General features: G+C 39.0%; 1 protein-coding gene across 3 annotated transcripts; it reads left to right on the top strand.

Moving 5' to 3' along the window:
• The first annotated feature begins 4,702 nt into the window (after window positions 1-4,702).
• Window positions 4,703-14,963, top strand: chchd7 (coiled-coil-helix-coiled-coil-helix domain containing 7). 3 transcript variants are annotated; one of them, XM_083682706.1, is made up of 5 exons: window positions 4,703-4,980; window positions 9,149-10,000; window positions 11,232-11,291; window positions 11,435-11,533; window positions 14,224-14,963. In XM_083682706.1, the coding sequence occupies exons 3-5, from the start codon at window positions 11,232-11,234 to the stop codon at window positions 14,326-14,328; spliced, it is 264 nt and encodes an 87-aa protein (XP_083538832.1). In that variant the 5' UTR covers window positions 4,703-4,980; window positions 9,149-10,000; the 3' UTR covers window positions 14,329-14,963. The 3 variants fall into 3 exon arrangements, with proteins under 3 accessions (XP_083538832.1, XP_083538831.1, XP_083538833.1); XM_083682705.1 differs by lacking the exon at window positions 9,149-10,000; XM_083682707.1 differs by lacking the exon at window positions 9,149-10,000 and having other exon boundaries at window positions 4,714-4,757.
• The last annotated feature ends 119 nt before the right edge of the window (window positions 14,964-15,082 follow it).

Here is a 15,082-nt window from a genome sequence, read left to right as displayed (position 1 = left end):
GAGACAGCAAATGTGTTTTAATGGTAACAAGTAGGATACACTTTACATTACCAAGTAATATATACAACATGGTTTTGAGTTGATCATTTTCCTGCACCTTTCTATCTTAGCCCATTATTGGAGGCTTGGTGACTATTTTGTATGTCATTTGATTTCAGACTGAAAATGTAAATCTGTTGCAGAAATTGGTGTAAAATAACATTATAATCGATTGCTTCAAAGGTCACATGCAATACATATTTATTCTTTTGTCCTTTATTTCTAATCTTTGGGCATGGCAGCTTCAGCCAATCCTGCATGGCTAATTACCAACACTCCCTCAAATTGGCATCTCATAGCAACTAGTCCTGACACAGTCCTGATCTCATAGCAACTAGTCCTGACACAGTCCTGATCTCATAGCAACTAGTCCTGATCTCATAGCAACTAGTCCTGACACAGTCCTGATCTCATAGCAACTAGTCCTGATCTCATAGCAACTAGTCCTGACACAGTCCTGATCTCATAGCAACTAGTCCTGACACAGTCCTGATCTCATAGCAACTAGTCCTGACTCATAGCAACTAGTCCTGACTCATAGCAACTAGTCCTGACTCAAGCTCAGAAAAGCAGAGGTAACCACAACCCAAGTAAGCGCGAGAAAGCACTCATTAAATGCGTCTGTGTTAAAACACCTATTCAACCCAGCAAAGCCAAAGCTAGTACTCAGGGAAGGCCTGATCTCAACACAGTGACCATTTACACAATGGGAAAACTACTACAGTCGTAGATGGAGGGCCTTTCTGTGGAACCAAAGATGGAAAAATAAATAATGTGCATAAGAAGAAGCATGAAAGGAAATGCATATTGCATGCATATTGTTTTGCCATAGATTACTTATACTGCACTGCTAAGGTTTAAGACAGAAAGTCACAGCTTAATAATAACCTAATATTCATGATGTCTGTGAATAAAGTGAAACATATTATCCTTTATGTACATATAGTATACCACTAAATGGCACAACACATAGGTTATGTTACAGTAGGTCTACATAAAAGGAATTTCAATTGCTGAGTGTATTGTAATAATGGTAAAAGATTTGTATAAAATTAATGCTCTAATATCTTGTTTCAGTTGCATAAAAACATAGTTTAGTAGAATAGTCTTAACGTGAGTATATGTGTTCATTCAGTTAAGTTTGACCTCAGAGGCCTCTTTTCTAAATGTCTTAATAGTCCTGTAATGATTAAATAGGGAGAAAACATTGTTGGGAGTTCTAAATTGAAAATTCATCATAATTTCAAGTATCAAAGCTGAAAAGTGGATGTTGTCAACCAAAAGCAATATATAAATAGTTGAGACACAATTTGTCACAAGATGCAAAACTCATAAACATTATTTGAATTCCAATGAACAACTGGAGGTTTGTAGTCCATAACATTTACAAATGTTTTTTCATTAAACGATTCAGTCAGAGATTGATTGATATTTGGTCATTTGTTTAAAAAACTGATATTGAAGTAGGTTAACTCCATCAAATAGTCACTGTGTCTGAAGATACAAACATTCTGTGATTAAATAGATCTACTCTCCATGGCGTCCTCTGAGGCTTTCCTGCTTATCATGCTTCTACCATGCTTCTTACAAAAACATTGCTTTCTAAATGCAACATTAAGACACGCACCTCTTGGTTTCATAATCCTACCACTGTCTGTGTACGATTTATAGGCATATTTGGCCTTACAATGTTAAATGATGCTGTAGAAGTGAGGATGAAGTCAAATCTTAGAGATGATAGAACCAAATAATTGTAAAACTAATGATATTGCCAGTACTCTCTTGATATTTGCACAGATGCAGAAAACAAATGTAATGTCTCTCAAAGTCATACAATATCAGAAGAAGTTAGAACAGAAATGATTTCCAATGTCAAAGGACAAGATCATCAAATATGCTATTTCTAACCATGTAAATAAAAGTTGTCTTTAAACCAAAATGCTGTCGAAATTAATTTGGTTAACTTTTTACATTTAGTGGGCATTTGGGTACTACTAACCCCATTTGACTATCACAATTGATTTCAAACAACATAAAGTAAAATGATCAAACTAATCAAATAAAAATATTGCTTATTACACATAAACCCCATCAACAGACAACACAAGGGGCATCTGCCTTGAAAGAGGCATCTTACAACTTAATCTGTAATAATCACCAAGTAGAATCAAATAATAATCTTTTTTTTTTTTTACACTTGGAGAGAAATAAGATATTGGATTAGGGAAGTAAAATAAAATCACACAACTTGTGCATATACTGTATATCACCATTTTGGTGAGTAGTATGCCTTCAGATACAATATAAACCAATGGAAAAGATTGGAAAAGAGTACATAAAAAGCAACATGACATAACACAGCTTGTGTAATCAAATATACTTTTGATAGTTTTTCAATTTCGCACATTCATTCTCCAAACTATGTTTCATAAAAGTTGCAAGAAAACAAGTGTTTAAATATATATATATTGTGTTGGCTCAGTTACACATAAACAATGACAGAGAGAAACTGGAAAGTTTTATCATTTGGTGCAAAGTTTTCTAAAGACAATGCATTATGTTATATCTTTAGTTAAAAGCCAGTAGGCCTAACCTGGGGAAGAATATATTTGATGTCAACAGTAGTCATATATCTCCATATACATATAGCCAAATCAGGTAATTTATAACAATGGAATAAGTAAAAGTAGCCTGAGATCAAGAATTTGAGTATACGTATGAAATGATTTGCAAACATTTCAGTATATAGCTACATGCCAGAATGTAGGCTATAACATTATGCACAATTAGCATTCAATTCAAGGTTTCATATGCAAAGAAAGCATATGGATCCACGAGCAGTATCTGAGAAGCTACATGTGAATGCTGAATCAGTTTAAGAACGAAAGGCACCGGATAGCCTGTCTCTTTAAGATGCAAAACTTCTCGTTCCCATGTGAAACCAACTTGGGAGCAAGGCATCCACTTCAAAACCACGATGTAATCATCCTGCCATTCAACACATAACCTACTGGCCTGTAAATAGGTAATCACCAAGGTTTTGCTATGTTGCCAAAAATGACTAAAACGTCAAATGTTGCTATAGGCTCCTCGTGCAGGCTTCGATGAGCACACCATGCAGATGAACGCAGAGGTATATTGCTACAGCTAACAATACCATGGGAATTACTTCTTACACGACACTCAACAGGTAGTCTACAGTAAGGCATAGTGCAATGCTGCTAACCATTATGTGTCATCTAATTATCATAACAAACATCCACAATATTACCCTTTTAATATTCATATCGAAGTCAACGTGATGTTGATATGATAACACACAGCAGGGCAGCACGTACCACCATACATGTTAATTAGCATAATAACGCTGCACTAAACAAATTGTGCATGTGTTCAGGTCTATCAAATGTTTAGCATCGCCTAATTACTTTGCCCGTAGTTCTCCCTCCATTTTGGTTGTTTATGGTATTGACAAACAACTTCTTCACTTCGATATTGCCTAGTTGTCTATCAAAACTAAGTCAAAGTTGTATATCATCTCAGATTTAGTGAGAGACATGTTCAGTGCCTGTAATCTGTATGAAAACATGACATGATATATGGTTAATAAAATCACAATGAATGCACATATGCAATTTCGTGTTTAATGCACTTTCGGAAATGCAAACACGCTTCAAACGATAATACGATGTTTACAGTGGTTTCTGATGTACATGTGAGGAAAAATGTAAACTGAATCACCACAGAATACATTTCAAACATTTTTTATTATTTCTAAGTGCGCGTGTGTTCCCGTCGGATGTCCTCGCAGCACTGTTGTTATTATATTCAGGAAAAACTTAAACTAACCAAAATGATAGAAGTTTTCACAACTTTTCTCTACTCTACTGTTTCCCATGCTTGTTGACAATTCTTACCATGCAACGTAACATGATAAACACAAATGACACTATTTATTTAAATTTTCTTCATATTTATGTCTTCCTTTGGTTTCCTCTGAGGTCCCAAACTGGGTGCTGATTAACACAAACTTTCCCTAGCTCACCCCTCTCTCATAATTTGAATAACCCCGATATTTTAATTCAAGAACTCATTTACAATTTATTACATTTACGTCAAACTCACCCCAGGTGACTTAACATCCTTTCCACGGAGTTTTTCTTGACTTTCAACTATTTTCTGAATTTTTAATAATTTTTTTCTCATATTTTTTGCTAGACGCGGCGGGCCTGAAAATTGTTTGCTTTCCCCTCTTTCCAGCAGCCATTGTGTATGCGCTGCGATGCAACCAAACATACATTTTAGCCACGCCCATTCTGCGTCCTTCCCTCTTCTTGTTTTTGATTTGTGTAATGTCCTGTCACTTTAATTTTTCAAAGTCATTGATAGTGCCTTTTAATAATGCTCAATTTTTGTACTCGCTAGTGATACTGTCAATCGCATTGACTTCGTTTTAGTTTTATTTATAACAATATGTGCGCGAAGGATGTCATTACAGTCGTCCTATTGGATTATATAAGTGTCAGTTTACTGAACAGTCAGCAGTTGTCGTCTCTCCTAATGTCCCGTTGGTCAGGTTTGCTGTCAATTATCCGTAGACGTGTGGATGATCTTCGTGTGCGATGTTGTTAAATGACGTTCATCTGACATGAGGGAGTCATAGCCATTTGCAACATTCAAGTTAGCTAGATCGTTTAGTGATTAACGCCAAGGAAGAAGTAAGTGTGCCTCCCGCTGAACTGAAGTCATGAGAATTTCGTTTTGACTCGAAGCATGACCTTTTCAAACACTCGGATCCTGATTTGTGAAGAATTAAACAGCCTATCTGCGTTGTCGCGTGTTGGATAAAAATATAGTTACCAAACGATTCAAAACAAGCAAGTCACTGACAAGCAAGCAACTGTTCCGCGCATATCAGAGTGGTGAGCAGAAACCGTCAAGGTAAACCCCCTGCAGGCTCGCGCCGTTAGCTAACCCATTCATGAATGAAGGTCATTAACATGTCATTATTTAATTCAACAATGAGCTACTTTCTACAACTATAACCAAAGAAGTTGCGGGAAATTGTATATACAAGTTCATTTTACGTTTTTATGTTCGAGCTGTTAAAACTGTAATGTTGGTCTTAGCTATTTTCTTCTGTGTGTAACTATGTGTATGACCCTTGGCTTTAGGCTACAGCTGTTGAATAATAATTTTAAAAGCTCAAAAGTTCTTTGTCACATACTCTGCAAGTCGCTTAGTTTACTGTACTGTGCTGTGCTCATGGAGGATGGAACAGTAAGAGACATTCCATAATCGATGACACCAAAGGTCAGCCATCTTACCAGGGGCCAAATTTCCAATACATTTGGTGCCCTGAAATAGGGGGACTATGTATAAAAAGGGTTGTAATTTCTACATGGTGAAACCAATCTGAAAAACATAGAATTAAAGCTGAGAATCTCTACTTTAACCTCATAGTAATGAACTCTTAGAACTCTTATTTTTTGAGAGGGGTTGCCTAAATTGTGTGTTGTCCTTAGTCAAAATGCATGGTTTACCTTCTAGGTCATTCCATGTCAAATTAACGGACAAAAGAGGACTTCGACACCCACCATCTCGGATTGTTCTGACATTTTTTCAAACATACAAAAACATACGTTTTGTATTGTTCTGCATGGATATGTCTATTAAAAGACACAGAAGAAGATGGATATTTTTGAAGGCGCTGCTACTGCTATTTTTTATGATATTATCAAAAAATCTTAGTCTGGCTAATATTGTTTAGGGTTAGGGTTAGCCATGGAGACACATCCATAACATACACACGGGAATGTCTGCTAGATCTGCAGAAACAAAGTTACCACCATCATTCTTTGCCAGTTCAAAAGGCCATCAGGGAAGAAAAGGAAGAGAGGACATACAGGAGGAATGAGACAGCGACTGAAGAGGCTGAGTGGAAAACAGGGATGTCTGCCGCTCCTGATAGTTCTCGCTAGTCAGATCCCTTAGAAATAAATTGGACGAACTTCACGCCAATGTGGAATTCCAATGGGCATACAGGGACGCTAGCATTATCTGCTTAACAGATGTGGTTGGATGACACTATTGCAGACTGAACTTTATCTGGAGGGGTTCGATGCTCCATACCAACTACATAGAGACTCTGCAACTAGTGGGAAAATACATGGAGGTGGAGTTTGCGCATATGTCAACAAAGCATGGAGTAGGACAGCTGTCATCTGAGAGACGCATTGCTCTGCAGATGTGGAGTTGCTTACCCTGTAATTCAAACCTAAATATCTACCGCATGAGTTTGGACAGCTCATTTTGATCCTTGTCTATGTTCCACCCTCAGCCAATAACAACAATGATATTATTGTATTGTGTGAAACACCTGGAATCAAAATCTCCTCAATCACCATTGTTCATTTTAGGTGAAGTGAACAGTTGTATACTCTACAAATCCCTGCCATTATACCATCAGTATATAACGTGTGCTACAAGAGGAAGCACAACGATCGACTTGTGCTATGGTAACATAAATGCATATAAATCCATCAAAAGCCACCCCTGAGCACAGCAGATCATAATGCTATACACCTTAACTCATCTGATAAAACCAAACTTTAGAGGAGTTGTATCTAAAACTGTCAAGCAATGGGATGGTGACGTTGCCACACTGGATGACACTGTAGAGGCAGTGACTGACTATATTCATTTGTGTTCCATCAAAGAAGGTGTTCTCAAATAACAAGCCCTGGATAACAAAGGAGCTCAAAACAACACTAAATAGGAAAAGAGAGCCTTCCAATCAGGAGAGAGCAGTCAAAACAAATCCAGGTCAAGCTGAATAGACAAATGAAGGATGCAAAGACAGCATACAAAGAGAAAGTTGAAAATCTGTTTCAAGGGGGGGCAGATGAGAGATACTTGGAAAGTATCATCCTCTCAGGCATAGCAACTAAGCAGAATGACTCTGGAGTCTAAGGAACATTGTAGTCAGTTTGCTGATACTTTTAACATCTTTTACAGCAGATTTGATCAACATGATTTCAAAGCAGAAAATAATTAAATAACATACGATCCATCTGGTCATTAACTGAGGAGAGCAGCAGTATTGTGCTACAGGTGGAGGATGCGTGCTAAAAAGGGTGAAACTGAATAAAGGCATTGGTCCAGACAACATGAGCAATCATGAACTGCAATCCTGTGACAATCAACTGGCTCAGGTCTTCTGTGATTTATTCAATCACTCACTCAAGGAGCACACAGTGCCAGCTCTATGGAAGTCATCTATCATCTCCCCTGTGCCAAAGAAGACCAACCCAACATGTGTCAATGCCCTGTGGCATTGACACCTGTCATTATGAAGTGATTTGAGTGCCTGGTGCTTCCCCAGATCCAGCAGAGTGTGCAGAGCATAGCAGACCCGCTACAGTTCACCTACCAACAGAAGAGAGGAGTCGATGATGCTCTACTGTCAATGCTTCACCTTGCCCAGTCCCATCTGGAAACACCAAAATTATACACCAGACTGGTGTTTGTAGATTTCTCCAGTGCGTTAATCCAACATAATCCAACTGCATTTGATGGCCCGGAAACTGCTGATCATGGACCTCAACCCTCATATCATCCTATGGGTCCTTCCTGACAGACAGGCCTCAGTAGGTTTGATACAAAGGCAATACCACCAAGACCATGTCCACTGGCTCACCACAAAGCTTGGTGGTCTCTGCTGTGTTGTTCACACTTTACACCACAGATGAATGTCGGAGCAACTGTCCTGAGACTACCTTCATCAAATACTGTGATTGTAGACACCTCCAACTCTGAGGACAAGCTCCAGTTTGTCATGCAGTTCCAATGGTCTAAGGCAAATTTCCTGGACCTGAATGTGGAGAAGACGAAGGAAGTGGAGCCAAAGCAATAGAAAGATTGGAGAAGTATAAATTCAGTTAGGTCCAGAAAAATAGTGACACAATTTTCAGAATTTTGGCTCTGTACACCACCACAATCGAGATGCAATTGAAGTGCAGACTTTCAGCTTTAATTCAAGGGGTTGAACAAAAATATCGTATGAAACCTTTAGGAATTGCAACCATTTTTATACACAGTCCCCTATTTTCAGGGGCTCAAATGTAATTGGACAAATTAACATTTTTTTGTCGAGAATCCTTTGCAGGCAGTGACTGCCTGAAATCTGGAACCCATGGTCATCACCAAATGCTGGGTTTCCTTCTTTGTGATGCTTTGCCAGGCCTTTACTGCAGCTGTCTTCAGTTGTTGTTTGTTCGTGGGTCTTTCTGCCTTTAGCATCTTCATCTGCCTTTAGAATCTTCAGCAAGTGAAATGCATGCTCGATCAGGTTGAGATCAGGTGATTGACTCAGCTAATGCAGAATACTTCTTTGCCTTAAACCCCTGGGTTGCTTTCGCAGTATGTTTTGAGTCATTGGACGGTGCTTCACAGTACAGATCGACAATCAACTTTGCTGAATTTGCCTGAATCTGAGCAGACAGTATATATCCATAAACACTTAATCTGGCTGCTTCTGTCTTCTGTCACATCATCAATAAACACTAGTGACCCAGTGCCATTGGAAGCCATGCATGCCCATGCCATCACACTGCCTCCACTGTGTTTTATAGATGATGTAGTATGCTTCGGACCATGAGCAGTTCCAAGCCTTCTTCATACTTTTTTCTTCCCATCATGCTGGAACAGGTTGATCTTAGTTTCATCAAGAATGCTGGGGCTGGCTTTTTTAGATTTTTTTTGGCAAAGTCTAATCTGGCCTTTCTATTCTTGAGGCTTATGAATGGTTTGCACCTTGTGGTGAACACTCTGTATGTGAAGTCTTCTCTTTATGATAGACTTGGATAATGATATGCCTACCTCCTGGAGAGTGTTCTTCACTTGGCTAGATGTTGTGAAGGGGTTTTTCTTTACCATGTGAAGGATCCTGCGATCATCCACCACTGTTGTCTTCTGTGGACATTCAGGCCTTTTTGTGTTGCCGAGCTCACCAGTGCGTTCTTTTTCTCTCAGAATGTACCAAACTGTTGATTTGGCCACTCCTAATGTTGCTGCTATCTCTCTGATGGATTTTTTTTTGTTTTTGCAGGATGTAAGGATGGCCTGTTTCACTTGCATTGTGAACTCCTTTGACCGCATGTTGTGCGTTCACAGCAACAGCTTCCAAATGCAAATGCCACACTTGGAATCAACTCAGACCTTTTACCTGCTGAATTGATAAAGAAATAACAAAGGAATAGCCCACACCTGTCCATGAAACTGCTTTTGAGTCAATTGTCCAATTACTTTTGGTCCCTTGAAAAAGAGGGGAATACATATCAAAGAGCTGTAATTCCTAAACCCTTCCTCGACTTTAGATGTGAATACCCTCAATTAAAGCTGAGAGTCTGCACATTAAGTCCACATTAAGCCCATATTCATTATATAACTGTAACTTCAATATGTTTTGTTAAACAGCTAAAATAACTAAAATTGTGTCAGAGTCCAAATATATATGGACCTAACTGTATCTGGGTACCATCATAGACAGTAAACTGACCTTTGGAGCCAATTGTCAATGTGTGCATGCCAAGTGTCAGTCAAGGCTGTTCCACCACAAGCTAAGGAAACTGGATGTCAACCAGTCAGTACTGCAAGCATTTTACACCTGCTTCATCGAATCCGTACTGACCTTCTGTCTAACGGCTTGGTTTGGCTCTCTAAACAACTTCAAGCAAATAAAGCTGGAGAGGGTGACACAACAGGGAACCAAGATCATTGGGAAACCACAAAGGACCCCAAAACATCTGTATGAGAAGTGGACAATCAAGAAAGGAGAACGCATAATGGCTCTTCCCTCAACTCTCCCTCAACTCCTTTGAAGCCTTGCCATCAGGACGAAGACTGAGGTCCCTTCATTTTAAAGCTAGGAGAGCCCTTAGCAAATTTGTGCCAACATCAGGTAGACTAATGAATGAAACAGCACATCTTGGGACACAAACCGCATTAGCAGATAAAGAAAATATTTTTCGTACATTTTTATTAGACTAAAGACTATCAAATTCACTTTTACTGTTGTTCTATTGTAGTGTTGTCACGATACCAACCTTTTGACTTTGATACCAATACCAGCTTCACTATCACGATTTCGATTTTTAAACGATACCACGGCAACCAAAAAAACAGGCGAAGCAAAATAATATCCTATTAAATAACAGAACATGGAAATTTGTATTTTCATCCTTTGCAATCAGACCTTTTCGCTGACCTGTCGTGATTTGAACTCCTTGAAGAGGTCGGGATGCCTATTGGAAAGATGCTTGGCTAAATGTAACGTGTTTCCTCCCTTTGACTGCATGGCCTTGAAACATCTTTTACAAATAGGCTTTGTGATTTCGGTCGGCTCGCCGCCATCATTGGCTCTATAAGCAAAGTAATGCCAGATTTCAGTTCTGGCATCCTTTTTATCAACAAGCTGGGGACGGCCAGCATCAACACTTGCGGTTTCCCTCCTTCTCTTTCCTCCTTTTCAATGCCGCATGTGCGATTGTTTAGCGTTGTCTTTCCCAGCCACACGCACCCACTATGCATGCAGAGCGCACTGCCCCTCACCCCCATGAGCATATAGACAAATTACACTTATAAGATAATATTCCGCACAGCTGAAAGTAAATACTGCGTCAGGCATTTATGATGAAAACAAAATTGTCTTAATACTAAGACAATTTTGTTTTCATCATAAATGCCTGATGAAAGCAAGGTACTTTTCGACTTTAAATATATTTGTCATTTCATTGCTGGCAATTACAACCGAAGTTCCCTTCCTGGAAAAATAAAGTTGTTCTATTTCTTATTGGCTGGCCAATGTTGATTTTTTTAAATGGACAGAGTAGATTCTATTGGCAGCAAAGTTGTTGCTTCTAGGTTGTAACATAGCTAGCTATCTAATGTAGCTACCAAGCTAGGCAGTGGAGTAATTTCAGCGAAACCTAGGGGGTGGCAGAAGTGAAATCAAAATTCCCCTGTAACCCCGCCCCTGCATGACTCATTGAGTAGTCCTTAATGTTGTTCCCTTTACATTTTTTGTTTCCTATGAATTTTCTTTCAGTAGAGACTAAGAACTGTAGTGCAAGAGATTTATATTTTGTATCAACTTAACTCAAAGGTATGTTATGGATTCTTTTCAAAAACAGATGAAAATGGATCAAACAACGCACAAACTCCGGAATCAAGATATTAATCCATGCATTGAAGTAAGCTTTTTCTGTACATTTATATTATAGGCCAAATGGTGAGATATCATAAGATACTGTCGCATTGGACTTTATTTAATGTGTATGATTTTTCAACATTAATGTCATTGATGTAATACTGATTTGCCATTGCTCTTTTCCAGGAAAGTGATGGCTCTCAGAAATGTTTGGATGCCAATAACTATAACAAGAACATGTGTTCTGCATATTTTCTGAGATACAAAAACTGCAGAAAGTACTGGGTGAGTATTTGTGTAACTGAATTTTGTCTGCCTGAGGTTGGATTCAATCTCATGGCAACAATGACACAACATAGGCTGTGTCCGAAAGATCATGCTGCTGTTTCGTATTTAGAGCCTACTGCTCAGTAAAATGTATGCAGTAAGTGACACATTTCAGCATACTACACTACACCTCATTCATACTGAGTACCTGTCATCTGTAGCTCAACCATGTTGTTCATGGCAATTGGTTAAATTTCCCTACACCCCTACCTGCTCCATTGAATTATGGGACTAAAATCAGAAGGAACTTCCAAAATAGTGCATGGAAAGGCAAATCTAGTATGACATCATAGCTCAATTTCGGTACATTTCGCATAGTGCAAAACGGCTACCAAATAGGTCGCGGTATGAACATTTGAATATGGCCATTGTCTCTGAAGCACCAACAGTACCAATAAGGCATATGCTGACCAGAGGAAGTGAGTACTTACTTCAAGTCTCAAGAAGGTTACGTCACTGTGCAATGCCATTCACAACATTTCAGTTGTTTTTTTTAATTTGTAAAGACATGCAGATCATTTAGAGACACTGTCTTTGCTCAGTACTCCCTTGCTTAGGGAAAGCTTTGAAACAAGAAATGTTTTAACTACATTTACGACTAAATCGAATAGACACTGAACGTGCGTTCTATCAATATATGGGATCTATTTTTTTAGTTTACATTTTTTTGGTGGTTGGAGGAGCGCACCGACATAAAAAATGCACCACTGCAAAAAAAAAAAAATGCACCCCTGGTTTTGGACACTCTCTGCTGTATCCTCCTCCCTCTCCCGCTCTCTTGCTTGATTGTGACTGTGAGCGAGTCCTCTCTCCCTCCCCATCCCATTGTAACTATACCTCAACTGCTCTGCTTTGATTGTTAATCTGAAATGATCAAGCAAGCGATTGTGAAAAGCTATCTTATTATAATGAGTACAACCTTCAAAAAGGTATTTTACACACATCACATGTGTCCAATACAATGTATACACAAATTGGAAAAATTATTTGTCAGCAGTATTTGAGAAAATGTCAATAAGACAGTAAATACAAAAAAATTATCACCACACAAAACTGTCAGTGATTCTTTTATTGATACAAGTGGCGACTGCCGGTGTCTTGGGCTGAATAAATTTGTTGGATATCCAATCCAAAATTGAAGATAAAGTTAAGCTATACAAGCTACACCAAACTTTTTTTTAACCTACTGAGGCTATGGCTCAAAACGCAGCGCATAGTGCATATGCATATACATACGGCGCAACAACCATTCTCTTTTCAAACGTCCTTTACAGCTCTTATCACCACCTTAAAGTTAAGCTACTGTATACAAGCTGACCAAACTTTTTAGCTTACCGAGGCTATGATACTGTACAAAACGCAGCGCGTTTGAAACAACTCATGCAGCAAGCTACAGTACAATACTCTTGCAATGTAAACATATCCATCATGCTCAACGAGGCCTCCTGGTGGTTGGCCAACTGAACGTGTGCTTTTAACTATGTCACAAGGAATTGTGAGGTGTTGACTGTTGACCTATGTGTTTGTTTATCATATCGCAAGTGAAATTGCAATATCTAGCAAAATAATCGCCATATGATTTTTTTGGCCATATCACCCAGCCCTAGCTCACTTACACATATGATAGCTAACAACCCACTCTTTCTGCAGACATATTTGAATCTTAATTTGGAGAACTAATTTAAGAGTTTTGGGGAAACGTGATTACATGAAAAGCCCTGGGAGATTTTAGGGTCATTCTGAAACCGAACTTTGAAGCTGCACAGTTCTTAAAGTAAATGTGTTTTTTATTTTCAGTTGAAATTGTTAGGAGTTATCCTTGTGCATAGAGTGGCATAGTTTGTTAACGTTTGCTCTCAAGGGTTTTTGTTTGGCATATGTTTGAAAGTGAAACATTTAGTCCCAGGATCATTCTGTTACCGTGGAATTGCCCTGCTGTAATTTCCAGGAACAGAATTTGCTCGGGGAAACTCTGTAACTCTTCAGAGATATCACAACTTCTGTGAAAATGTACATTTCAACTTCAATTAAATCTGCTTAACAGAGCTGCTGTTATGTAGAGAGGGAAGGGTGGTAAGCATGTAAACTTAATCAATCAATATGTAGACTACCTGTCAGATTGGGTCAGTCTTTAGAATGATTAGGCTAAAATTGTGAAAAAATAAGCGCAAGGTTTAATGTAATTGACTCCCCCTGCAGAAGTTTAGAATGGTAGAGAATGGGGCAGCAGTGAACAGCGGCTCCAAAAATGAATAGCTTGCCGCATTACTTTGGTGCTGTATCAGTGTTCCTCCCTTGTGCTTATCAGCATGATATAAATGAGCAGTGAGCTGATTTACTCAATTCAGCTGTGATGAAGCGGTATGAGTTGACGTCGGATCGGCTACAGTATGGAACAGATGCATCTTGCCTTTGAATTTTAGGTTTGCTTTAGTTTTGGGTCTTTGGAGAGTTCTGAATTTTCTAAACGTTTTTTGTGAAACTCTCCCAAGATGTTGAGAAAATAAATTCAAAAGGCGTCTCTTCAAAGATTTACTTATGTCTCCTCTCCCTCAATATATTGTCACCTTTTCTCCCACCACTCATCACATCACTGCTAGCTAGTCGACCTGTGGAATTAACACTGGTGACGGTTGTTCTTCTTTCAGCACAACGTCATGGTGCAGAGGAGACAGAACGGCGTGAAGCCTGACATGCCCGCCGCTGAGGAGCGTCAGGAGATCCTGACTGCCATTGGGGGCAAGCCGTACTGAGGCAGTAGCAACACCATGAAGAAACATCATAGGGAGCGGTCATGCATGGACCACTGTCTAACAAGTTCTTCAGCAGACTCTTTTATTTACAGAGATTTTGAGAGACCTTGTACCTTATTACTGTCCAGCTGACCTTGCCCCAAAGAGGTGCCTCTGGCCTTGGAGTGGGAAGCAGTAAGTGACAAAACACAAAAACCAGTGATCAAACCACACTATAGCCTATACTGACAATATATGTCCTATGATGCATTGTACTGAATGAAAATGTACATCGCCACTGTCTCTGTGAGGTGTGGAGCAAGAACCACGGCAAGATGGCCTTTGGGGAATGAAGTGTGTTTGTACTCAAGTAAAGAAAATTGGTAACACTATTTTTTAGGCTTGTTTAAGATTGCACTTACTCAGTATTTACTATCAATGTATGAGGTAACCAGGGATAATGTCTGGTGACTCCCTGGTACTAAATGGTGCTAGCGGGGCTTGGCAATACATCTCATTGGCTAATTACAGTGCATTCTAAAAATACTTGATCAAGAGTGCTTCAGGGAATGCTGAGTATTTCTGTAAACTGTTAAATAATATTTGTTATTTTAACCCAAATGGATATGAAAACAATTAAATAATGTTAAATCTGAGTAATGTTCTGTGTTTCCAGTCCACAGAGTACAGTCTATAAGGTAATAACTATACAATACACCTCATTTGAAAACATAGGGTTAGGGTTAGCCTTTTGTGCTCTGCTAAACAATCTGGG

The sequence above is a fragment of the Argentina silus genome (genome assembly GCF_951799395.1).
Source record: "Argentina silus genome assembly, chromosome: 1".
Taxonomy (NCBI): Eukaryota; Metazoa; Chordata; class Actinopteri; order Argentiniformes; family Argentinidae; genus Argentina; species Argentina silus.
Note: the sequence above shows the minus strand (reverse complement) of the source record. Positions and strands in the feature narration are given on the sequence as shown.